The 27,656-nt window shown below is 34.2% G+C and overlaps 3 protein-coding genes across 4 annotated transcripts; all 3 read left to right on the top strand.

The window, feature by feature from the left end:
- The first annotated feature begins 2,168 nt into the window (after positions 1-2,168).
- On the top strand, positions 2,169-3,143 carry LOC144434384 (monocarboxylate transporter 12-like). The gene has a single exon (XM_078122833.1). It carries the CDS (start codon positions 2,169-2,171, stop codon positions 3,141-3,143), a length of 975 nt encoding a protein of 324 aa, XP_077978959.1.
- A 4,543-nt stretch (positions 3,144-7,686) lies between these two features.
- LOC144434721 (V-type proton ATPase subunit C 1-B-like) lies at positions 7,687-20,456 on the top strand. 2 transcript variants are annotated; one of them, XM_078123237.1, is made up of 11 exons: positions 7,687-7,725; positions 8,828-9,069; positions 11,059-11,144; positions 13,570-13,664; positions 14,243-14,433; positions 14,699-14,767; positions 15,419-15,511; positions 15,766-15,859; positions 16,824-16,921; positions 17,334-17,460; positions 18,121-20,456. In XM_078123237.1, the coding sequence occupies exons 2-11, from the start codon at positions 8,870-8,872 to the stop codon at positions 18,214-18,216; spliced, it is 1,149 nt and encodes a 382-aa protein (XP_077979363.1). In that variant the 5' UTR covers positions 7,687-7,725; positions 8,828-8,869; the 3' UTR covers positions 18,217-20,456. The 2 variants fall into 2 exon arrangements, with proteins under 2 accessions (XP_077979363.1, XP_077979362.1); XM_078123236.1 differs by having other exon boundaries at positions 7,704-7,956.
- Positions 20,457-21,425: 969 nt separating this feature from the next.
- LOC144433594 (guanine nucleotide-binding protein G(I)/G(S)/G(O) subunit gamma-7-like) lies at positions 21,426-24,594 on the top strand. Its single transcript, XM_078121920.1, has 3 exons — positions 21,426-21,592; positions 22,338-22,480; positions 23,995-24,594. The coding sequence occupies exons 1-2, from the start codon at positions 21,495-21,497 to the stop codon at positions 22,441-22,443; spliced, it is 204 nt and encodes a 67-aa protein (XP_077978046.1). The 5' UTR covers positions 21,426-21,494; the 3' UTR covers positions 22,444-22,480; positions 23,995-24,594.
- The last annotated feature ends 3,062 nt before the right edge of the window (positions 24,595-27,656 follow it).

The following is a 27,656-nucleotide window of genomic DNA, read 5'->3' as shown; positions in this document are numbered from 1 at the left end:
ACCGTGTGACAAACAAAACAAAACAAAACAAAACAAAACAAAATAAAGCAATCCCCTAAACGTAACAATAGATTTAAACTCTGAATTTTGCAGTCCAACAATTAATGTTGGGTAGGTACAATAGTCTAAAGGCTTTGCCCGTACGGAACGCATTCTGTTTAAATCTGGTAATGCGTCGTTTGCAGATTAAAGCGAAGAAAATGATGGTTTGTCTGAATCGGAAATGGAGTATTCTTGTTGCAGGCCATGTTGGGTTTATGCTGACGGTCGGCTCTGCATTTTCTCTTGGAGTATTCATCCGCGAATTCCAGCGTTACCTTGGGAGCTCTTCATCGGAAACTGCAGTCATTGCTGCACTTGCACTTTCAGTGACTATGTTCGCAGGTTTGTACAGAATACTCAGACTAGTGGTTTGAATTATTTATTTTGAGTGTAAGATAATTGATGAACACTGAAGGAAATTCCATTTATTCTTCAGGACAAGAGAAATATGTTTGCCAACCAACTGTTCGATTCCATACCTGTATTGCCAGAGTCCAGTGTTTCTGGAATTTATTTCATATCATGTTTACTTTATGCAACTATTTTGTCCATGCAATTGTTGCTATTACATAGTATAGTATAGTATAGTATAGTATAGTATAGTATAGTATAGTATAGTATAGTATAGTATAGTATAGTATAGTATAGTATAGTATAGTATAGTATAGTATAGTATAGTATAGTATAGTATAGTATAGTATAGTATAGTATAGTATAGTATAGTATACAGTAGTATAGTATAGTATAGTATAGTATAGTATAGTATAGTATAGTATAGTATAGTATAGTATAGTATAGTATAGCATAGCATATCATAGTATAATATAGTATAGTATAGTATAGTGTAGTATAGTATAGCATAGCATAGTATAGTATAATACAGTATACATGTGTGTGTGTGTGTGTGTGTGTGTGTGTGTGTGTGTGTGTAACAACAATGCAACACACTTTATGTAGCTACTGAAGAGATCTGTTTTTGTTAATCATCAGTTCAAAGCTTTACGCAGAAATATACCCCCTCTTCTCATAACTTTAGATCTGGATCTGTGACTCACTTCACGAGTGCGCAGCTGGGTAACAAATCCAGTGATAGACTGGCTCTTTTAATCAGATATGTAGGAAAACTAAAGGTAGAATATAGATTTTCCTTGAACGTTCTTCATTTACTAGCATACATGACTGTTTTCTTTGATTTTGTTTGTACCAGGTCCTGTCAGTAAGGTCATGGTGAATAGGATGGGATATCGTCTAACGTTGATGGTAGCTGGTATCCTGTCCACACTCGGTTGGTTTACCAGTTCATTTGCTACAAGCATCACATCCCTTTGTTTCACCAGTGGATTTCTAGTAGGCAAGTTAAATGGTACTTAATGTATCAACAGCAGTCAAATTGACTAAATCTTGTATTTGGAAGTGCAAGAAAGTGTTATCTTATCTAAATGATGAAAAGATTTAAGCGGGGACTTGCAAAATTAATGGCCAAAAAACTTGTCTTGGCGTTATTATCTAAAGAATCTTTCTACACAAAACCAAGACTTATGCCATTCAAACACATAATCTGTTCAGAATTTGAAAGTAACACCAACAGCTCAGCTAAACACAGATGGATCTCAAATGCAAACCCAATCGATGCCTGGATATCCACTTAAATTTAACACAGCTGTTGATTGTAATTTTAAATTCTGTATTTCCTTAGGCAATAGATATTCCTTGCATCTTGAGATAATAACACCAAATGTCTGGGTTACAACATATTAGGCATGATAGTACTTATTGTCATATCGCATTTTTTCACAGGTTTTGCCAATGGTATTGCAATAACAGCCATTATATCAATCATAGGGCTTTACATCCACAATCGACCTGCTGTTGCATATGGATTTGTTTATGCTGGTGTTGGGGTTGGTACCTTGTGTTTACCGCCGCTTTATCAAATATTGATCGATGTTTACGGATGGAGGGGAGCCTGTTTAATATTATCAGCATTTCAGCTCAATTTAGCTGTTTGTGGAGCTGTACTCAAACCACCACCACCACTGCCGCCACTACCACCACCACTACCACCACCACCACAAAAACAAAAACAACAACCACCATCATCATCGTTACCATCACTTTCAACATCTATGGAGTCACAAAATGAAGAAAGCAAGAACCAGTATAGTCACAATGATAGTGTCGTTTCGCCCAGTGGACCGCCTGATAGTGTTTTAGTGGATACTTTGACAGATGCTTCAAATGTTTCTGTACCAAGCTTAGCTCTTGGAGAAATTGTGAGTCATGATTCAATAGGAATGAGCATTGGCAGAGATTCACCAGCAACTGCAGGTATATGTTGCCTTGACAATGACAACACGGACGTAGAAGAAAAAAGTAATGTTTCTGTATGTAAAGGAGACAACACTGTCTGTGAATTACAAACTGGTAAGAATTGTGATACATGTAATACTGTGTATGATCACTTCCAAGAAATCCAAACTGGCAACTCTTCACTTCAAATGACTGAATCAAGCAGGAGCTTAGATGTAACAATGACTGTTTGCAACAACAATCAGCATGAAGATCTTAAGGGTAACTCACGATTGTGTGAATATTTAAGGAACTCCGATGTGTCCCTGTTTTGGAGAAATCCCCCCTTCACAATGACTTGCATAGCTAGTTTTTCCCATGCATTTGGAATCACAGCTCTGTTAGTCAATGCCATACTAGGCATATCCGCTCAGTTGAATATACCAGATATCCGAGGTGCTATTCTGATATCCATTGTGGGAATATCAAGTCTTGTAGCCCGATTGACTCACGGTTGGATAGCAGATCTACAGTGTATCAGTTATGGGAAATTCTTTGGTATTTCGATATTAATATGTGGTGTTGCCACACTGCTTATGCCAATAACAACGAACTTTGAACAGATGGCAGGTTTTTGTGTTGTTGTTGGTCTGACTAGTGGTACATACAATCCATTAACAGCGGTTGTTATCCGGGAGCACGTTGGTCTAAACAAGTTGAACAGTGGTATTGGCCTTGGTTTAATACCCTTTATTGGACTTGGAAATCTTTTAGGTGCCTTTTGTACAGGTGAGAGAATTGAAATGTACTAGTGTTCAAGTAGACTAATTTCCGTAGTAGAATGTTCAAAGGACATGAATGGAAGTTATCCTGAAGATATGATACAATATAGAGAAGACAAATTAGGTAGAGATGTAAGTAAATGTGCTGGGCATTTAGTACTTTCGCAGGTAGTAGAATTGGAGGTGACTCTTACAAATGATGTACCACTCAATAGGACGGCTTACTAGTAGAGTCAGTAATCGATGAACGATGACATCACATATATATCATCATTTGACGAGTTTTGTTAAGGCAATCCAGTGTGTGTGTGTGTGTGTGTATGTATGTATGTATGTATGTATGTATGTATGTATGTATGTATGTATGTGTGTGTATGTGTGTGTGTGTGTGTGTGTGTGTATGTATGTATGTATGTATGTATGTATGTATGTATGTATGTATGTATGTATGTTTACTACCAGCAAGTATTAAAGAGTGAGTTAAATAGTTCAACCTCATTTTAGTTGGGTCATGGACTCCCCCCTAACTTGATTTGCATTAGTATATAGTAGTATATAGTGTTATGAATACAAGCCAGTCGGTAGTTCGGAAAAATAGGTCTTTTATCGACACTTTAGTGTATTTTTACCGCCATATAAGGGAATGTTATGTTATACGTCTGCCTGTTTATCTCTGTCTGTGTGTCCGTCTATGGACACGATATCTCAAAAAGTGCTCCATCGATTCTAATGAAATTGCTACCCATCTAACATTTGGTAATGACAAGAACTGATTATATTTTGATAAACATCCAGTGGCTCTTAATAAGTCATTTGGATAATTGACGGGTTTTCATAATTAGGCTTTAATTTAATAATGCATACTTAAAATCCAATATAATGTGTACATACACCAACCATAACAATTAAAGCACGGATGTCGTATGAACACTTTTGTGTGTGATAGTTTTGATGAGTAAATTGCATAATTCAAGATTTTAGGTAATTGGGCTATATCTTAAGAATGCAAGATGATTTAGTACATGCAATAAGTACATGTGTCCTTTATAGCTTCTTGATGTAGCTTATAATAAATCTTAATGGTTTATTTGCACAATTAATGATTTTTTTGATAATTGGGCAATATAGTAATTATGCAAGCTTAAAATGTCATAATTATATTTCATACTGTTAGTTTTGCAATTAAGGGTGCATCATGTATGATAGCTAGAGCTGAGAATTTTGCTTTCCAACAGTGGGTGCATAGTGCTATGTATTTACTAAAAAGCTAAAATTCTTCGATTCCTTGATTTGATGACATTTTAAAAAGGAATATTTGTGTTTAGAGGTACACAACAGATCTAGACCACCCCGACACTAGAATTTTGGTTTTATTCCTACATTGAACTATTGGTCTTGCTCCTAAGTCACGCTGAAATGTCTCAATTTATTTATTCAGGATTTGTTTATGACACCACTGGAAGCTACAACTCATCATGCTATCTTGCTGCATGTGTCTTGATCTTTGGTTCTCTGGTAGTGCTTCCTGAGCAGTGCGTTGTTAGATGGATGAAACGAAGGAAGGGCAGAGGAAGGGAATGCTCTAACAGACAACAGTTACCTGACAGATCTCCAAACATATAACTCGTGTCAAAATCTACAAATATGTAAACAGAGGTATACAATTACTGATGGGAATCGGTTCAGTGGAAAATACCTGCACTAGCTGCCAGGCAACGGGGACATTTTTTTTTCATCAAATAGCTGAAGATCTAATCACTGAGTATTGGTCAATTGCGTATAAAAATAGACATTGTATCTGTTAATAAGTAGTCATTATCATATATAAATAGAGTAATGGCAAATTTAAATTTTGACCGTAAGTTTGGTTTTGAATCTGTCACCGTTTTAAAACTGTACTAGATGTACCAGGAGTATCCTTTTTCGATCAGACAACAATAATTTATTTACTGAAAATTGTTGAAATACCAATGATTAGACATTGCACATGTTAACCATTGGTCGATATTAACCAGAAACCGGTTGAAATCGTAATCGTCATAGAAGGCGCTGATTTTTGCTGAGAGTGAGAGACCATCCAGTTTTCATTTGTACTTTTTAATGGGTATTCATATTTGCATTGATTACTTCTGTCATTTCTTGATAGGCTATTTCCATTAGATCAGTACGGAAACCGCAACACCAAACTAATTATCTCTGAATATTTCAGCGGATCAATACATGAAATTAGTGGATCACTACATGTATTTGGGAATTTTCAAAGGCAAAAATATAGGAATCTGACTCATCTGAAGGCAGTTGCATTTTACTGCTAGCGCCCCCCCCCCCATGATTGACAACATGTATAATGGAGGATTGTGTTATTTCAGGTTTCATGAAATTACTATCTGCTCGTTACTCTGATTGAAAGAAGGAGTGGTACTTCTTTTTCAACAACTAATTATAAAAAGCGTTTCTTAAAAAGGAGGGTAACACTTCTTCAAGAACTAAAACGCTTCTTGAAGGAGGCTAGGAATATAGCATTTTTTCGAACAGCTTCTTCATTTACTGTACAACTTCTTCATTTACTGTACAACTTCTTCAAGGATTACAGTGCTTTTACAAGACCTTGGCCAACGCACTTGAGATAGCTATGTCTTTTGAATCCCTCCGACTGGCATCTGAGTGGGCGTACTCGATGTGTAGCAATAATACTTTCAACACAGACAGAAATACATGATGATCAGTTTTATCCTGTAAAGTGCATTTGGTATGAAACTTTAATGGAAGCGGGGGATGAAAGGTACAAGATAGTAACTAAGGGATACCATCGAACGAAATCTTGCTGCCGGTTCAGGCTATAAATATTTTATTGTATACACTGGATCAGTCTATGTGATAAGCCTTAAATCTTTCCAGAGAGATAATAATAATAAGGTTTTTTCCCCCAGTTTTGTCTGGTATATATTGTGCCAGTTATCTGCCACACAATTTTTACTCTTCAGTGTAGAATTTACACAGCAATAGTTAAATATAGTTAAAAAATAGTTAAAACGCAATCAAAGTCGAAAAGTCGGTGCGTTTAGATCATGTGTGATAAAATACAAAATTTTTAAATTTGTATTTCATGAGATGTTTACTTATATTAGATTTCATTCCAATAAATATAGCTCCTGCCAATTTACTGATACAAAATTAGCTTATCAGAACTCTTTTCCCTTTTATACTTTAAATTTATATCTCTCCCTCCCTCCTCTCTCTCTCTCTCTCTCTCTCTCTCTCTCTCTCTCTCTCTCTCTCTCTCTCTCTCTCTCTCTCTCTCTCTCTCTCTCTCTCTCTCTCTCTCTCTCTCTCTCTCTCTCTCTCTCTCTCTCTCTCTCTCTCTCTCTCTCTTGTTGATATGTATGTGTTTCTTTGCCACAAATTTAGTCTTGAATATTCCATTAATAAAGTCACACAGTAAATGGTATGGGTCCGTGCGAATAAAAGCATAATTTTCGTAAATATCAAAGGCATTACAAGCACGAATCTGAGCCAAACTGATACGAAATGCGACTTCAACGAAACTACAACCGTTCCGTTCCGACCCACTTTAGCTTATCTAACATCCAGAATATACTATATCATTATCAGGGACTTCCTTTGATATCACCAATATTTATATACCTGTATAGCAGAGATATAAATTTAAAGTATAAAAGGGAAAAGAGTTCTGATTTTATCATTTTTGTAGGCCACAGATGAGTAAAGCCCCATCTAGCGACGAGTAGAGCAAGACTTTTGTTTCTCTTTGTCAGTCGTTACACACACACACACACACACACACATATATATATATATATATATAGATCGATAAATGCAATCATGTATTTCACCTTATTAAACTATGCCCTACGAACGCTTTGACATTCTCGTACTCTCTTGAAAAGCGAAACACATACATATCAACGAGACAGACAGATAAACGGACTTACTGACGAACACAATGATGAACATATTGAAATAAAGAAACAGAGACATAGTACATGTACACATACGCAGACTGATTCATCTATTATATGTAAAATAATGTACTCACTGTATGTACTTCTATTTCAAAGAAGTTATTCAGATTGTTAAAATGGACTGTCGAGGTTTCATAGATCTAACGACGCCCCTAGTTGAAAAAGTAGCGGAAAACATCTTTTGGTGCCTCACTTTTTTTTATTGCCCCCACAGTTGTTTTAAAACCAATGGTAAAATCTAGGTTCTCGAAATCTCAAAACGTTGAGAAGGAAAACAAGTTTTTTGCTAGTAATTTTTCCCCTGTTACTAGGGGTATTCCTCAAAGTCAATTTCAAATTTAGTTCGCTTTTGAACAAAATTGCGTTTGTTCATCGTCTTTAACTTTGTGGGTGAATTTTATAGTGATCGTGGCAATTACATACACTATATTGAAATGTTATTTCGATTGAAATGATAAATACTTCGATACATAATATACCCGAAACGGGACATGTAAATTTCGTCTGGAGTCTCATTTACTAGGTGCGCCCTCAAAGTTAAACTTTGGAAAGAGGATAAGTTGAGATGAAAGGTCATACCCATGATTCACCGACCTCTTCCTGATCATGTGAAGATCGTCTGTCTCTCGGTAATTTCGCCAATATTTTTATTACAATTTACTGTTAAATCGAGTGGTTTTGTTCAGAACATTTGACAGATAGCCGCATAAGAACCTGTAGAAGTTGGGATTTTTTCAGGGTGTGTGTTTTGCGTGATAAATCTCCACAATTTCGTAAGATCGTGGATTTTTTTGGAGTGCCTACTCGATCGTCTCTCCTTTGCACTGTTTTTATATTGATACAGTTCTTCTAAATTGACGGTAGGTATGCCTTAAATATTACAATTGAGTATTGTCGTTGGTGTCTTTCATATCTTGAAGGAATAGTCCTTACCATGAGTGTTGATTTTCAGAGATGAAACTATTGCACTGAAAATATATGGATACTTGTACATGTACGATATGTCTTTCATCTATTCCGTGAACTGCACTTGCCCTATGACCCAGTCATAATGGTTATTAACACCAAATATTTGGGTTGCAGTGCAGTTAGTCTATATATACGTTTATAAGAGTTACCTATACAACTCTAAGACTGTGTGCAAGGGCTAGCAATCCTATACTATGTGATTTCAACCATTCAAGCAAGGTTCCATGACCATACAAATTTATGGGTTGATATTGATAATGGTGTGGCCATGGATGTGTTACTGTTAGCTGTTTTTAGAATTTTAGCTAGCTATGAAATACATGTGACAAGGCACCTATCCACAGCCATATTCCGTATAAGTTACGGTAATAAACCCCAAAACTTTATGAAAAGAACACCATGTTATAAAATTAATGTGTGCTTTCAATCACTATTTAGGCTGAGATAATAGTTGATTGCATTGCTACATTATGCAAATTATTTGAAATTATATATATGGATTTCCCAACATAGAAGACATATTATATACAACCGTAAACATCTCAACAAACAAACAAATTATTTTATTTGTTTACTCAAGTAAATATCACAATTCTATTTTATTTCTGCAGAAATTACGAGTTTATGAAATTTTCAGAGGAACTACAAACTAGATTTCATTATCAAAGACAAAATTAAATTAAAATTAAAAATTCAAAGATTAAATAATCTTGCCTTGTACACTTCATCATGAATAATTATGTAATTTTTGCACAAACACAGGTTCTGTACAAGTCTTAACTTCAAATTTAAAACGACAACACAATGGCAGAGTTCTGGTTGATATCGGCACCAGGAGAGAAGACATGCCAACAGACATGGGAACGCATGAACAATACAACGGCCAAGTCACAGTCGCTGTCTGTCAATCATAAAGTTAATATTCCTGATTTGAAGGTCGGTACTCTGGACGTACTTGTAGGATTATCAGATGAACTTGGGAAACTTGATGTGTTTGTAGAAGGGTAAGTGTTACTCATTAGAGTACATAGAATAATAGAATGTGTTGTTTCTGAGATCTTAATAGATGCAATCATCACCAATTTAGCTTTGATTGTAGTTTCACTTATTTCAGATGAGACATATTTACAAATTTGAGGAAGTGTGAGTCTAGGTTTAAAAAGTTTGTCTGAGTAGATTTTTATTTAGTAATAAAATATGTATTTTTTAGGGAACAGTAAAGATATTTCCATTTAGATAAATTGTGAAATTAAAATTTGTTTTTCGAAGAGTATGTTGTGATTGTATATTTTGATCCAGATTGTCATTTTGAAAAATGATATATTTGAGGATTATTTGATCCCAGCTGTGGTAATATATGCTAGATGAGAATTCACTATCTGGACAAGCTCACATTTCGTGTATGAGTGGAACCATAGCCAAGTGGGACAGAGATGTGCCAGCATTCATGAAGCACATATTCTCAATGCAAATATGATCCTAGATAGAACAGGTCAATCTACCATATACTGTGTATTTTATCATCTCACATGATAACTTCAGAATCCATAAAAATAGGCTTTTCTCAATTGTTTTATAATTTTAAACTTACTATCAGGACTGAATCTACAGGTGTGTTTTCCAATCTGCTGCTATTGTTGTACATGAACTTGTTGTTTTTCAATGAAAGTGACCTGATGTTTTACAACATATATACCCAATGACGTTCTGACAACAGGATCCCTTTCACAAAAACACATTTTCCTTTCTGTTAGTATTGAACATATTATAATGACCATACTATCTCCTAAAGTTATGGATATTTCTCTCAATGTTATTTGGATGTTCACAGCAAGTTCACAGTTTGGTATTTTTAGATTAAGAACTACATTCCTAATAGTATTTGTATTCATTTTTTTTTACTAGGATGCCAAAGATCCACAGTAATTGTTTTGAATTCGTATCATTATCAATAGAAATCTCAGTCTGAACACTTTCCATAGAGTACACTTGTAATGATGACAATTTATATGTCATCTGACTCTAAATTAGACATGTGTGGTTGTCTGTGAAATAACCATATGATATGCAAATGACTTGCCAATCATTTACCCTCATACCCAGTCACAGATATGATAATAAGCTTACCAGTACATTAATGAATAAAAATACATTTGTGATGTATCTAAAAATAGCTGAAAGGATGCACACACAGCGTACGTGATGGTATAAGTACTAACTGTGCCTACTGTAGTAAAATGATAGACTATGTATATGAATGCTTTAGATGGTCACATCAAGTTTGAAGAAAGAAGGGTGATATTTGTATAGATTGAGTAAATCATAATTGCCAAATTATTGCTAGAAATGTAAATGCTTATATTCACCGTTTCTTGTTTCTTGTGTTTTCAAAAACCTTACTGTTACTGAATAAGGAATCATATTACATTTTTGTGAATTCAATTAAGATTTACTTCAAAATGAGGGTGTTTATAGAAATATGAGTGTGAATAATGCAAGTGTGTCCAGTCATGGTATACGATATGTCACATACAAAATATACCCAGTGGTCACTCTTTTCTGTTGTGCCCACAACATGTATATCCACTGAGTGAGAAGCACAGTCACTGCTGTCTTTCAAGTTTGACCTTGGTAGTGGACACACACATTTATTGTAGAGTGAGGGTAAAAGCTAATAGACAACTCAACTATCAGGTCGTGTCCTGTTTTGTTTCTACATTTATATGTGTTGTGTTGCAGAACTGGTGTGTTTATACCTGATATGTGTTGTTTTATTGATTCTTTACATTTGATTTCACTAATGAGTGTTCAAATTCATTGCATTGAGAAGTGGGCTATTTATTAATACTAGTAATATCAGAGTGTTGCATATGACAAGTTACAGCCTTATTTCATTGAATCTCAGAACAATATCTACTTGATGTGTTCATTTGTTAGTTTTGCTATATTCATGTAACAAAAAACTAAGAGGTATTTTTGTCCATTTTGTGCAGAGTATCAAGAAAGACAGCTCAATATCTTGGTGATGTGCTAGAGGACCAGAGAGACAAGTTAGCTGAAAATTTACTAGCCAATGGAGGTAGGTAGACCCTTGCATGGAAAGGGGAGGAAGAGGTAGGATTGGACATGGTGTAGGGAGATGGGAGGTATGTAGGGAAAATTAAGAGATGACTGATGTATAGGTGGATAAATATGAAGGGGAGGGGATGTAGTGTATGGATGAAAATGGGGAAAGATAAGTTGATAAGTGAAGGGTAATTTGATAATTGTGAATAATTATTTTATTTTGAAGAATGGAAATGGACATATGTGTAAAAATATACATTCAGCAGAGTACTGGTGTAAAGTTTAAGTATTTAAATTGTTAGTTTCATACATGCATGCCACTACAATTAGTGATTTGATGTAACTTTCCAGTCTTACTCTGTATGATTAATACAGCGAAATACTAATACTAGGGGATTTCACATTACTTGTGGGTTGCATCAGCACATACTAAGATCAATGCACAATGTGATATAAAAAGCTAATGGTGAAATCAAGTGAAAGAATTCATCCTATGCACATATAGTACTCCTCAATCTTTCTAGTTTCTGCATAACATTAGTGCTAGCAACATTATAATTCTTTGTAAAAAAACTAGTTTGTTTATGCATAGACATTATTATTTGACTCCAACTTTAGGACTCCTCATTTTCTGTTATTCCTTTTGCTTTTACTAACACATTTTTTTTGCTTAACTTTTTTATCTTCTGCCTTGGGTGACTGACATACATGCATCTAACCTTTAACCTTTGACCTAACCTGCTTCATGACCTCCTGCATTTATTCCTTGGTTTCTTGGAAGATCAAAGAGATAAGCTTGCTGAGAACTTATTAGCAAATGGAGGTAACACAGATGTGTGGTCTGAGATGTAAAGACTTTGTCATTTTTTTTGGTGTTTTTGTGTGTTTTTTATGTGATTTTGTTTGACTTGAACCATTAGTGAACACTCATATCCAGAAGGGACCTGATGGGTAATCTTCATTTCTTGGTCTAATGTTACGTCAGAGTTTATGATTGTTTCATAAATTCTGGAAAATTGCTTCAAGATTGTGGTATGAGGTACATCATACAGGGCTGACCCCAGCGATTTGTCATAATACATATGGTGGTAGTCTTTAAGATGCATAATGTTGTGCTACCCTATTAGCAAGATGGGATAGGGTTGAAGAACATGACTTATCTTATATCGAATATGACAGCTATATTGCATAAAAATACAAATTATCATTTAACTGTTCAAAGTTAGTTGTTCTCATGAAATTATAGCAAAGATAGTCTTATCCTGTGGTAGGACCATGACATTACTTATTTCACAAGCTCTTTTCCAATTGACTTCATGGACAGTGTAAAACAGATGAACCTGGAAAATTTCTGTAATCCTTACCATTCTCTGCAATCAAGAAATAACAACATTTAACAACTGACAAATTGTATTTTATACTGTATATAAGCATGACATACAGATGAGTTCATGAAGTACCAATTTACACAAACTTCAAAAGATAGAAGGTAACACTTTGACAGTGTCTGTACAGAAACTTACCATAACATGTACATGTATAACTGAGTTACCAAATGATGATGATGATGATCATTAGTGTTCCAATGAAAACAGTTAGTATCACTTTGTGGTGTGGGTTAAAATGTCTAAACAACCAATTATGTCAGATGAAAGTTAAGTTATAATATATTAATAGGGGACAGGTAAGTACACCACCCAGTTGTTGTAAAGTGGCGTTTATTGGTCCGTACATAGTCATACATATAGGCCAACACACATTATGTAAAATAATATCACATTGCATCACAGTACATATTACAGGCTCAGCATGACATAACATTTCGACAAGACTCTGTCTTTGATATTTCTGTCTCTGTCTCTGCTTCATTCTTCTAAAATCTGGTTTACATACACTGACTGTCATTTCATTGTATTGGTAACTTTACACATAAAAGTCTCTTCCATTCTGTCATTTGTGGTGACAAAGTCTGAATGGTGGTACATAGACGTCTTGTACAGGATGATACATGTAAATTGGAACAATAGTGTAACTTTTATCAACTTGGCACAAAACAATGTCTGATATAGTCAAAGTAGTTTATTCACAGTGCCTATTTTTATAACAGTACATTTGCCACTGTTACAATATCTAGAACTGTATTCTATTGTTCAAAGTCAAATTGTCTATGTTTTTGTTTGAAAGATAGTGTGAACCCAAGAAGAGCTATTTGGTTTATGTGTAATTACATTGTCAATTATTCCAAGTCAAGCTAACAATCCTAAGTAACAACAAAATTGTGCAACTTTCAGTCATGCTAGCTAAAATGCCAGCAATGAAAAGAAATGATAGGTACAGAGTTCCAGTTTACTTCGCAATAAGTATACATTTTGTACAAGGTGCTGGAGGGTGATTTACCAAATACAGTCATCTGTAAATAAATGTTTTTCTATTGACAGTTGACCTGACAACCTACCTGACCAGATTTCAATGGGACATGGCCAAGTATCCTATCAAACAACCTCTCAAGAGTATATCAGAGATTATTAGCAAGGTATGGACATTAAATTAACAAACCATAACTTTTAACTCATACATTTGAACTATTTTAGCCAGGGATGAGAAACAGTTACTCAAGACAAGTCTAACACAGACCTGTCACATGTGCCGATAGCTTTGACTAGATGATAATCATAGTCAATATGAACAATAAAACATTTTGAAATAAGTCTCAATTCCTATTTCTCCTCAATCAATCAGTATATCCTATGTAAATGACTAGTCCTCAAATTCACTAGTCTAGCTGCTACATCCTAGGCAAACCTGTTTACTTTTAAAAGTGACCAAAGGTCACCACTGAGGGCGCTGAAACCACACAGAGGTACTAGTACTCATCAACTTTCAGCTTTATTAGGCAACTTTCAAAGTGTAGATCCAAGGTCTCACTGCAAAACTTCAACTTCACAAGACTATTTTATCAATACATGAAAAACTATTATTTCATTGTCTATAGCGTTTTAGCTTTTGACACAAATTATACCTAGTGTTCAAAAGAATGGATAGATTTCTAAGTAATGCACAAATAATTGTTTTATAAAGGAAAACATTGTCAAAACTCTTTCTCATCTACAGCAAGTATCTCAGATTGATTTGGACTTAAAGTCTAAATCTGCTGCATATAACAACTTGAAAGGTAGTCTACAGTCACTGGAGAGAAAGTCAACTGGAAGTTTACTAACAAGAAATGTAGGGGATTTAGTCAAGAAGGAAGACTTTGTTTTACAGTCAGAATATCTAACAACTCTGATAGTGGTGGTACAAAAGTAAGTCATTATCTATCGATATATACCTTCAAATAATCCGTTGGAGCTGATTCTTGCAATATATGTTTTTACACAGGAATGAAAACACTTCTGAATGCTCAAGATGTATTTTTGAAATGATATGAAAAATAGTGTTGTCACATCATCTTTTTTGGGTCTTATCATGTGTATGTTTTCTTTTACATGTTACTATCTTGGCAGTGTGTTTTTGTTGTTATATTTGTTTATATACATAGCTAATTAATTGATGTGTTTTGTGTTACAGAGCAATGTACCATGATTGGAATACTAAGTATGAAAGATTGTGTGACATGGTGGTACCAAGATCATCCAAGTAAGTTGGACAGTAGTTATATCATGGTCAAAAGTCTTGGGGGCTGCTGCGTTGGGTCTTGTGTATCCATCGCTGTGTGCATTCGTGCATCCATCCATCCACCTGTATCTCAAACATAGTTTGACAGTAATTGTATATTATTACATATGTACCAATGAGTACTTGCACTGATAGGCATGTATATTATTGGTATTTGCACTACAATGCAATACTGAAAAATGTTATTGCATACCAGTACATGTGTTAATTACATGTGTTAATTGTCTGTGGTGCAAATGAACTTGTGATCGTTCAGTGTAAACAAAATCTTGTGAACGCAGTCATATTTCTACAAAATGTACTTGTTTTGCTAATGTATATGCAGATCTTGTGACTATGATTTTACTTAATCACCATCCTCAACAAAAACACTGGTAGGGAAACCTTGGTATAATGACTTGTAACCCTGGTAGAGTGACTGGGGAACTTGGGTAGATTTTACCTAATCACCATCCTTAACCAAAACACTGGTAGGGAAACCTCGATATAATGACTTGTAACTCAGATAGATTTTACCTACTTACTACCCCTTGTATACCCTTGTTAATGCTGGTTTAATTTACAATTTGTTGTATAGTGGCTTCACCTTTTCTTTCTTTCGTGTTAATATAGTCTGATATTTGAAGACAGTGAGTATGGTATGTTCACTGTGACAATGTTCAAGAAGGTTGTGGATGAATACAAACATCATGCAAGAGAAAACAGGTAACTATAGAAATAGTTTGTTTTGTCTAATTCATGATATGAAAACAAATAATTATGACATTGTTTTTGTGACACCAATGGGGTGGGATGAGATGGGGTGGGTATCTTTATGACAGGTTTATGAGTTATTGATGTCATTAGTATACCACCCTCTATTGTCTAATGACAATGTCTGTATGACAGGTTTGTAACTTGTTGATATCATAATAGTATACCGCCCTCTACTGTCTAATGATTGAATGTCTGTATGACAGGTTTGTGGTCAGGGACTTTACCTACAATGAAGATGAACTGATCGCAGATAAGAATGAAATTACAAGACTTGCCTCTGATAAAAAGAAACAATTTGTAAGTATATCGTCGTACTTATCCAATTCACTTCATAGCATTCAAATTGATAACTTTATTGTGAAATTAGTTGTAATGCGTAAGATGGATAGTTTTCCTTCTTGGTGTTGTATTGTTTTACAAAATGTCAATCATGGCAAAATCAAGAAACTGGAAACACTTTCTGAGCAGAATACACCCACTTAATGCACTCACATACCACAGGATAGCTGAAAAGGTATATGAAAGTCATTTTAAAATGTAACTTTAGGTTGTGAAAATTGTTATGTGAACATGGTGCAAAAGCGTAATGAAGATCAAATGAAAATTTCTACTTAAAGAGTCAAAAAATTCCTTGGAAAGCAAATCCCAAATTTTCATTGACGTCTCCACATTATCATCAGGAGTGTACTACAATGGGCCAGTATCATGTGTCTTTCGAAATTCCAGCTTAGCACTCCAGCTCATTTCACTTGTTTCTTCCAAACCACTTGATAACAACTCACTGTAGTATACACAGCCAACTTTCTGCAGTCCTGTGGCAGTGCAGGGCTGCTGCAGCACTGAAATTCAGGACTGCACGCATGTCTGAAATTTTTTCACTGTGTACCCCTCACCATGCTGATGAGATGTCATAAAAAAATTGGAGATTCATTTCCAATTGACTCTTAGTATCTGTGAGTAGAAGTTTTAACTTGATATTCTGAACCCAGAGTCCATGAACATGCATTCTCATGTATGAAAATAACATTTAGAATTGCTGGGAGAATTTCTTGTTTCTGTGTAGTAGAATTCAGATATATGGTACATGGTTTTGGGCATCACCTTTCATATTATGTTCAGCCATCTGTCACATTGACAGTTGACATATTTTGAAATGATAATTATTAATATATGTTCTGTTGAAAAAGTTTATTCATGTTTAGTTTTTATTGCATGTTTCATGCATTTAACCTCCTGTACCTTTTTTCTCTCTGCCATAAAGGGTCCTCTTGTAAGATGGCTTAAAGTGAATTTCAGTGAAGCTTTCACTGCATGGATCCATGTAAAAGCATTAAGAGTTTTTGTAGAATCAGTTTTAAGGTAAGTACATATACAAATATAGTAAATTATTTGTATAACACTTTAATCCATCATTGAATTTTTACAATATGAATATCTTTTTTCTCTGTGCTAAACAACATTAAATGTATTTACCATGCATAACAAGACAACTTAAAGGCCAAGGATTCAGTCCCAGGTTCTTGCATTTGTGTTGTCCTGTCAGTGGAGTCAGTAGGATATGATAGGATTATTCTTTTGTCCTTGTCCAACTTTTTCTATAGCTCTATGAAGACAGTTGTTTTTTCTCATTTCAATTTTTATCCTAATCCATACTGGGTCTTTAACAGCTGTGATTAAGGAGAGGAGGTTTTTAGAAAGATATGTCACATTCCCTGTGTTTGTAGATATAATTCATATAATTCAATAACATCTTATACTGTGTTTATTGTAGGTATGGTTTACCAGTAAACTTTCAAGCCATGCTGTTACAACCGTACAAAAAATCAGGAAGAAAACTTCGCGATGTATTGAAAACTCTGTATGGTCACTTAGACTCAAGTGCTTTGTCTTCATCTGATGTAAGTTGATCATATGGTAACACACACACACACACACACACACATGCACGCATGTGTACGTACATGCGTAAGTATGTACAAATGTAAACAGACACACAGACACATACACACAAACTCACAGACCATCGCACAGAGACAATCGCACTTGCACACACACACACACACACACACACACACACACACACACACACACACACACACACACACACACACACACACAGGCAATCACTCATTACATTTCAGCATATCAATAATGCAGTTTTTATTGTGTAGTGAAAAAGTGGTGTGGATACTTGGAGATTTGCAAGAGTCTGTCTTCAAGTTTTGAAAATAATAATCCGCCCATAGAAATGATGAACTTAATAATTCACAAATTCACATATTTAAACAAAAGTTTGTCCAAATTCATTTGAATGATGGATAGTTACTGTATTCAAATTTTCCTCACAGTACAAAACAATTGTATGTAACAATAGCACAAAATGTACAAAGTACATTTCATCTCCATTTATTGTTGTTGTTTTTTCATCAATTTGTTTTCCCTAACTGTCTATCTACTATTGTCATATGTCGACAAAGTACCAGTACACTGTCAACATACAAGAGTGTTTTCAAAGTAATTTTCCACTTATTTGCCTACTTTATGTTTTTCTTCCACAGTTTTCTGATGACATCCCAGGAATAGGTCTTTCAAACCAAGAATACTACCCCTATGTATATTATCATATTAATATTGACTTCTTTGAAAAGCGCTAGTGAGTCAGGTAATAACACTGTCTCAAAAGCAATATGTAACATTGGGTGGTTTTTTTTTTTGTGAAGTGGTGTCGTGGGACCACGTTTCTTCCTGACAGAAACTCGATTTTAGCTGTTGATGGGAAACATGGTGGTATTGTTTACTATTTTAAGATGGATACAAAACTGTAATGAGTTTCTGTATAGATGTCTACCCTAAGAATCAGTCTAGTTGTCTAACCAGAGAATCAAAACAGTAGGGCCATTCCATTGTACATAAAAGTCTAGGGGTGACAGGTTGAATTGATGCTCAAGAAGATGCCCAGTTGCTTTATTTAAACATTTAGCCAACACTCTACCCACAAAAATTCTACAAAATTATTTAATGAAATAACTCTGTGATTTGATAAAAAAAATACCGGAATCATGAGAAACAAGGCAACCTTTGAGGATTTTATGTGAGTGTAAGAGTTATATGTAAAAAATGTGTACAGACAGTATTTTCAAAGTTTTCATCATGTACTGATACATTGTGTATTAGACTAACGAGAGATCCTAAAACGATATAGCTAGGTAGTATTTATCAAATGTATTTGTTTACCAAGACTATCATCAATGAAATGATACATAATTGTAGTTCATGTGTGTTGATTTCTAACAGCTACTGGGTAGTGTAGAAATAGTTATGTCAGCTTTCCTGTCAGTAACTTTTATTTTAAAGAAAGTGAGATTGTTGATATGTTATGAAAGGATGTAGGCTATCAAGTAGAATGTTACTTTAGTGAAATTATTCCCAGTCTAAGTTACAAGATCCAAGTTTCAAATGAAGTCTGCACAGATACCGTCAAGTTTTCTGTGGACATGTTGCTGTTGTATTGAATTTAAAGTTAAAAAATTGAACAGATTATACCATGTGCAAACCAAGTTGGAGATGTTTGAACAGAAAATAAGGATTATATACCTGGGTCATTCTTTGTCAAAAGAATACATGTCTACAATATTTGTTCTGTGGTACTCGAACTTTGAGCCAGATATTCAAAGTCACCATTGCTCTTTCCCACTTTCCATAAAGTATGCTTGCACTGGTTATGATTTTAATATCCCGATATTTTCTTCATTCAGCAGATTAAATACTCATGACCTAAGGTGTTTTGTCACAAGTCTGTGACTCAAAGTGACAAGGTCCCTTAGGTTATTCATTTTTCTTTGACTGAATGAGGAAACATGTTAGGTAATAAAACTTATTTCAAGGGGATCTATATGTTGTTTTAAGTTTGATTCTAAAATCTAAGCTGTGGTTTCAGTTAGGGACAGTATAGTACTGAAGTATTCAAAAGTGATATCATTTCAAAACTTGTGAGCCAGCTTGGTTGGCAGCGCTATGCATCTAAGTCAAATATTGTAGATATGTAACTGAATATAAAAATTAGAGATAGGGGGATAAATTTGATTTATATCGTGAATCAAGACAAATCGGTGATGAGTATGTACAAAGCTAATACCACTGTCAATGTCAAGTTGTTGCATATTGATGTTTGTATTTTCCTTTTCAAATCGTTATGTCCAGACACTGTTTGTGAGTGAAATAAATATCAGCACTAGAAGAAATATAATTTGAAAAAAACTTATCTTGCTATCACATAAGTACAATTTAAATGTAAAACCTCACTGTGTTGTCCATCTATCCCACTGTGTTGTCCATATACATTTTGTATCTATCTGGAAAGTTTACCACCTCAGTTGAAGTTACAGAACAAGGTGCAATAAGTTGTATTTTAGAAATGATGTAGGTATTTCAAAAGAAGGCATATTCATGTTTGTATTAGTCTGGAATCTGTGCAGATGGGGGTTTGAAATTCATTATTTCCCCAATCGCCTGGATTCTAAGCTATGTTTGTATAGAACTGACATAGATTATTTACTTTCTGTAGTAGCGATGCACGTTGTAGCCTGTAAAGTTACTTCAATTCTCCCTTCTAAGCTCTCTGAAACAACTGCGTGTAGATAATACAGATGTGCCAAATTATGGCTAAACAACAAATATAGGGTACATTTTGATGTAGGAATGTAAGAATACATACATGAAACAGATTGAGTAGAAGGTTAGGTTTCTTTAATTGATATGTATATGTGGTGTTGTGATGAGATATTTAACAGTATTAGAGAAACTATTATTGCCATCAATAGTAATATGTTAATACAAATGTATGTACATGTGTTTTCATTCAATGAAATGTCAATATTATGTGGAAAAGACAAATAAATGAACACAATCAGAAATTTGAAATGTTGTATGTATCTTTCTTCTGTTTTTTGTTGAGGATGTTTTTTATTTTGAGTTGTAATAAGCAAAGGCTTTGCTATAACAATATGCCCATAGAGAGATCCTGTCCTGTCAATGAATCAGTCCATTCCAAATATTGGTATCACCTCCTCCTTGCCGTCAAGTGATGATTTACAGTCACTTTTTACGTGATTCAGTTTAACATGTACTCATTCCATGCTATATTTTTGCATAACTTTCGACTATGACCAGTCAGGTTACTGATATCAAAAGTTCATGTCCCAGTCAAATGTTTCTGCATCAGAACATACATTTGATGTGGAAAGCATGTCATGGCAACAAGAGGACATAGTGTAGACTTTAATCTCAGACTCCAAGAATGTGATTTTGGTTAACTCAACATTTTCATATGTTTTAGTCTGCCAATTTAATTACTCTGACCAGAGTTCCTGCCTACTTGTCACTCAACTTCACTACGCAAAATTAACTTTTGACTTGCTAGCCCATATGAGCCTTCAGCCACTGATGAATGGTCATTAAAACTGACCTTCAGAAGTGTGAAAAATTGCTTTTTCTCTTTGAAGTCCTTCTGTCCAACCCCTGTGTCATTTAAACAAAGATATGTTTGGTTGGTGCAATATTAATCACACTGACCATTTCTTATAAATAATCAGCAAGTACATCGCAAACTCTTCATTTATACATTTTATATTCGGTGTAATGGAAGAGAATTATTTAATACTTTTTACCGAATAGTATTCAACTGTTTGCGTTTTGATAAATTCATATCAAAGTTCTACATTGCCACTTTTTTTTAGATTTCGCGTTTTCTTGTTCGTTTTTATCTTTTTCAGTCTTTTTGCTAACCAACAGCATAGCGCCATCTTGCGACTAAAAATGATAGTTACGAGACTCATTATAAAACGTGATCTTGTCGAGACAGTGACGAGATATCAAGGTAACCTTGTTGGTACATTACTGTAGGACGAGGTTTTTCTCTGGAAATATCGGGAAAATGTCTTCAAATAACCTTGCCAACTTGAGAAAGACTGTTAACCAGCTGAAACTTGAAGCTAACCTTGAAAGAATGAAAGTATCGCAAGCAGCATCGGAGTAAGTATGCCCGATTTTCAAAGCCTGTCATTGTCAATGGTTTTCGCAATGACGATTTTCATCCATGTTTTCCCCAAAACCAGTGAAAATACATCAGTAAGGATTAATGCTTGATTTTATTGTGTGGCCTGCGAAAATGTAGTTTGAAGCTGGAAAGAATTCATTATTTAGGTTAACAATTCCAAAGAATGTTCACAAGGAATATAGAAACACATACGCAGATAATTAATATCGTCTGGAAGTGGCAAATATGGACGCCTTCTTCACTACCATATATGAATTTAATGAAATACTCTAATTTATAACCCGTATGCTGCTATCGAACGTTAATTGGTGGATCTTCAAAATCAAAAAAAAAAGAACAATGAAACTGAGTAAATATCATTTGAAATATTAAACTGTGAATTATAAAAATGAAATACCATATCAAACGCAGTGATGTTCAAATAATGAAATTGAAAACACAAAGAGACCATATTGATATGAGCTGCATATCATTATCGTCACGGTTGCCTGGATACACCCTTATTGACTATTAAAACCAATTATGAATTGTATAATACTCATTTTTTTTTGCATTTCTTTATTTCAATATTTTTCTAATTGCAGTTTGCATTTTTTTTGGCACAGAAAAATTGCATAAATTGTACTGGTCAAATTGTAGTGTTGTGTTGCAAGATCACAAAGGCATAATTACATGATTCATTAGTTTGTTAAAATTATTTGTTATTTGTTTATATTTCAGTTTGCTGCAGTACTGTGAACAGAATCAGAATGTGGACTATTTACTGATTGGTGTGCCTGCTTCAGAAAATCCCTTCAAAGAAAAGAAATCCTGTACTTTGTTATAGCCCTAAAATATCACAATATTGATTAATTGTTTTTTTGGTAAGTTTAATTTACAATCAAGTACAATATTTCAATCTTTCCCTCAATCTTTTCCCCACCATTTTGTGGTTTGCAGTTTTATAGAGATTAATTTTTATGTGAAGATAAGTTTAAAAATAGTATGAATGGCTTTACAATTGTTACTAGTATTTACATATGAATGCTAAATACTAAAGTACTTCAATGTTTATATTCCATGTATTTGTTTGTCAAGTTGAAACAAGTTTTTTAAATGCTGATGTTACCACTGCATGGTTCCCTTTTACATGTTAATATGGCATAAATTATATATAATGTGAGTGTGTGTGTGTGTGTGTGTGTGTGTGTGTGTGTGTGTGTGTGTGTGTACATGCGCACGCGCATGTGTACATGTGTGCGCATGTGTATGTATATGTATGTATGTATGTATGTATGTATGTATGTACTACATGTATATATAGTATGACATAGTATGACCAGTCAGTTTTTACTTTGCTACATTTTACCATTATATCTTTGTCTATACATAATTAATTGATCAATTTGATGGAATTAGATTTAATCAATTAATCAATTGTAATATATTTCTGCAGTTTATTTGAAAATGTGATCAATTTTTTCAACATTTTCATGACCAAATTTAATGACCTGTATCAGTGTATGCCCTTTTCTGGATATCATGCCATTCATATTAATATCTTATTCTCTCTTCATATTTATGATAAAAATGTTGACATTGAATGACAAAGGTGACCAAACCTTTTATCCAAATATTGTGTAAATTTCTTGATGGAACTAGTTGGTTATGTTTAATCAGAGACTGTACTTTGATTTCTCTGGCCCTTAATGTTTCATTGTACTTCCTGGTACATCCTTTAAGTCCTGCAGTCTCTGCTTCAAGGTATACTGATACATAGACCCTCCACCAACTGGAGGTGTAGGGTCTATGACTGATACCAGACAAATAACATCAAAACAATCTGACATTCTTAAACAATGGTTAGTGCTGTATAGATTGATCAAAGTGTCAATGAAAGATGTCATGTCATGTCATGTCATGTCATGTGTTTTTATGTCACAGATACTTCTTATCTTGTCATATAAACCAAGTTTTTGACAAGTTTCTTGATCCACAATTTTCCATATTATATGGTTTGTGACTGAGTTTAAATTACATGTATATGATATACTAAGACTGTAGGAACGTCATGATTTGAATTGTTTCGAACAACATGTTATGATACATGGAGAATTTGCTGGATGGTTTCACTTCTGTCCAGGTTTAGAATATGAATGACTGGATATGTAAAATAATTTAGTATCATATATTTCATGACTGATAACAGAATAAATCCTTCTGTGAACCACATTTAACTAAACCTGTCCAGTTGAATTATAATGATAGACCATTGATAGTCCAGGGTCTTGTGTTTTAATACATTGACAGTTGTAGCTGTAAAGACTTCAAGCCTTGTATTTGGATATTCAAAAGTCTTTCAATACAACTTACTTGTTTATTGTGTTTTCTGTTACAGGTGATGTATAATTGTGCCTCTTCTTACCCAGCCACAACTCCAGCTTTGTCTTCACAACAATCTATAACTTGCCAGAAGTGTTTCAGGCTCCATTTCATCTGAAGTGCAGTTGCCTATTTTATTGTCATATATATATATATATATATATGAATATACTTCCCACAAGTGAACAGTCTTTTCTTAAGTTTTGCCAAGTCTGATGTTCCAGACACATAACCAGAAAATATCAACTGTAAAGGCCAAAAGAAATGTACCAAGGAACTGACAGACAAGAACAGATCTTACCAATTTTGTTCTGCAAAAAGAGTACCAAAGAAACACAGGCTTTTTACATTTTTAGCAGTTGTCTTATTGTGAAGTGATTATACTTTATAAAAACAAGTTCCTCAGTTTTCAATTCTACATAGTGATGAAAATGTTCATATAATTTTAGGCAGATGTGGAAGACTACTAAAGTCTTTTAGTTATTCAGATTCCAAATATTGAAACAGACTCAATGAGTCACTCACACGTTTATGCTGAGTCACATTTCAACAAATGCCAAGCAAGTTTTAAATTGTTGAACATTTAATCCAATCTCTGTATTTGTGTCTACCACAACCCCCCCCCCCCACATCATGTCTTCATAATGTAGTAGATTTTTTATAAAACCACAGCATTTGCTGTTTTCGTTTAATAATTTGTTTATATCTAGAATATGAAAACAATCATACCACGTGCACATCAGCAAAGAGTAGGGTGATGACCCAAAACAACATGCTGGAAATATGGTGATATCATTTCATAGTTCAATTCAACTCAGACAACCACTAGTTTACATTAAAAGTGCTATTTTGTCTGTCTGTAAATCCTGTGTTGGAAACAGCTTGTAGCTGATGATAGAACAGGGTCAAAGGTCAACTTATGTCAGTACTTTCCATTTGCACTGCTTACATCTGACAGCTTGTTCTTCAATATGTCATTTTGTTATACATTTAGCAAATGTTGATTGACAGTGAAGTCTGTGGCAGCCACTAAAAATATTTATAATCTCTTTTTGTAGGAACAATTTGTCAGCTAGGGTAAAGATATGTCTATAAACTGTTGACATGTCTTAGATCTGACTGATAACAGGTTGTTAACGAAAGTGTTCAAAAATGTACAGATTGATTCAAATGTAATGTTTTATGGCTGACAGCCAACATATACTTCCAGTCAGCAGACTCGCTTTATCCAGTATAGTATCAAGACTTACAACATAACTATATTAATGATATTACTCAGTGGTTTCACTTGTTTCTTTGTTGATGTGTATGTAATGAGATCAGATGTAGTCCCTTGTCTATCAATAATCACTTCCAATATCTCCTTTGTATACCAAACTGTGACAAGTAATGTGCAATTTGAGATATGTTCTCTGTTGAGATTGATAAGCAGTGAAAATATTGGAAACTTAAATTCCTAAAATATTGTGCAATATTTTTTGGACACAATCATATTGCTTTAAATATCTGGTACAAAATAAACATGAATTATCAATATATAATATATATTAAATTCTCCATCTTTTACGATCATGAATTATTGGAAACAATAGAGTTGGTTTTATGTACTTATGCCCATGGAAAAGATACAATTTTGTAAGTTTTTGTAACATTTATGGCACGTCTTGCCTACCTCATTACCATATTATACAGTTCCAACCTAAACAACTGCCAGTAATTGTGAATGTAACTGAAATGTGATTAAAATTGTAATGACTGCATGTACAGAACCCATCACACATACCCTGGCTCATCTTCCAACCACAAGGGGATGGGCTTCGATATTTATGCTCTTCCCACATCTACATTGTAGATAGGGAGTGATGTCATTGACTGTATTATTCATTGACAAGTCAAGATGACCCTGACTGTACTGATTCAATAAAAACTTGTAAATGGGATTACAAAAGTATTTGTAACACTGTAATAGTATGTTAGGTATTTCCTCATACTGCACAACTTCTAAGTTGATAATGTTGATGGTGTATTTAGTGTAAGAGGCTGTTTTATGTGTACATCAACTCCATATTCTGTACATGCTGTCAAGTGCCAATGAGATGCCATTTATCAAATTCACACCATTGAATTATTATTTATTGTTTTTTTGTATGTACATCTATTGTGATTTCATTCCAAGTATTGAATGTGCAATAAAAGAAAGTAGACCACACAAAAAATGCTCTGATTTGTATGCGTCTGTCTTTTGATAATTTCCTTGTGTATTGATATTGTATTATACATGTACCTTATCCTATCCTAAAGGTATGCTTCATTTACAAATGCAAGATTTTACCATCTTTGTTGAATTTGAACAGAGAGAATAATTGTCCAGAACATGACTCAGAACTAATAATGATGATAATCTTTTTTTTTTACTCATGTTCTGGATAGTTCAAAGTATATCATCAGTGTGTGTCCTGATGAAGGCTGCCTCATGGGTGCAGTGTTACGAGGAAACTAGAGAATACATGAAGTAAACCTGTGTTGTTGTGTAGATTGAGTCAAAGTCAAACTATGGTAATCTTCCTGCCCTGGAATCATGAACTGAACTCATCTTTCAAGACAACTTTGATTGCATTAACGCTAGGTTGTTAGGGTTTAGGTTATGCTGAGTATTAGTGATAACCTTATACAGAAGTCCAAATTAGTCTAATTTGCTGACTGTGTCATCAATTATCGAACAAACTTTAAACCCTCTATCACAACTGATAACAATAGTATGTGTCAGTACAGACCAAATATATAAATCACCAATGTTGTCAGTTACCATGTCAGCCTAGCATATTAGACCCTCTGGCAATTCTGCTAAACACTGCTGTCAAAGGGTTTGACCAGAGGTATACTGTCATCCTCTGGTTTTGTTTAACAAACTTCTGAGCATAATATTGTGTATATTTTTCTTTCACAACATTGTGTAAGAAGAGCCCATGTGCTCAACAATTTATTGAGATTAAATAAAGTCAATAATAATCCAAGACTACTAGCAAATCAGATATAAATTAAATCTTGTCACACATAACATCATCTGACTGCCTCTCTTTCATTCTCTTACATTTTATCAGTATTCATGTGTTAAAAATGTGAATAGCACTGCAGCAAAGATGAGTTTAATTTATAAATATGGATAATAATGTATAAATATTTCCTATTTGAAAAATGTGGTAATGATAAGGTAATATCGGTTCCAAGTGACACTTTTAATGTCAGGCCTTGATATAAAATTATATTTTCATGTTCACAGTTCAACGGATGTGACAAAATATGAAGAATTTCTATGAGAATTTTTCAATTTTTCAAGAAACTAGTCTTGTGGGTATTTTATCTATCAACTAGTACCATCACAGTCATATCCCAAGTCTTCACAAGACTAAAGCTAATTTGAGTTTCGAGATCGAACGTTCAATATCTGTTTGACATATATAAATATATTGGGGGATTGGGTATGCAACAACTTTTATTTCGTAAACTTTGGAAATTGAAATTATTGAACACAAATTTATGGTTGTCGAGTTTCATTGAAATAAAAACAAATAAACTTTAAATGGATAACTTATTACTTGTATAACTATAAGCGATAAATTCAATTCCACTAATAATATTTTACGTGACAACTCGCTCATGATCATGTGAACTACACAG

This window comes from Glandiceps talaboti, chromosome 4 (assembly GCF_964340395.1).
Source record: "Glandiceps talaboti chromosome 4, keGlaTala1.1, whole genome shotgun sequence".
In the NCBI taxonomy this organism is placed as follows: domain Eukaryota; kingdom Metazoa; phylum Hemichordata; class Enteropneusta; family Spengelidae; genus Glandiceps; species Glandiceps talaboti.
Note: the sequence above shows the minus strand (reverse complement) of the source record. Positions and strands in the feature narration are given on the sequence as shown.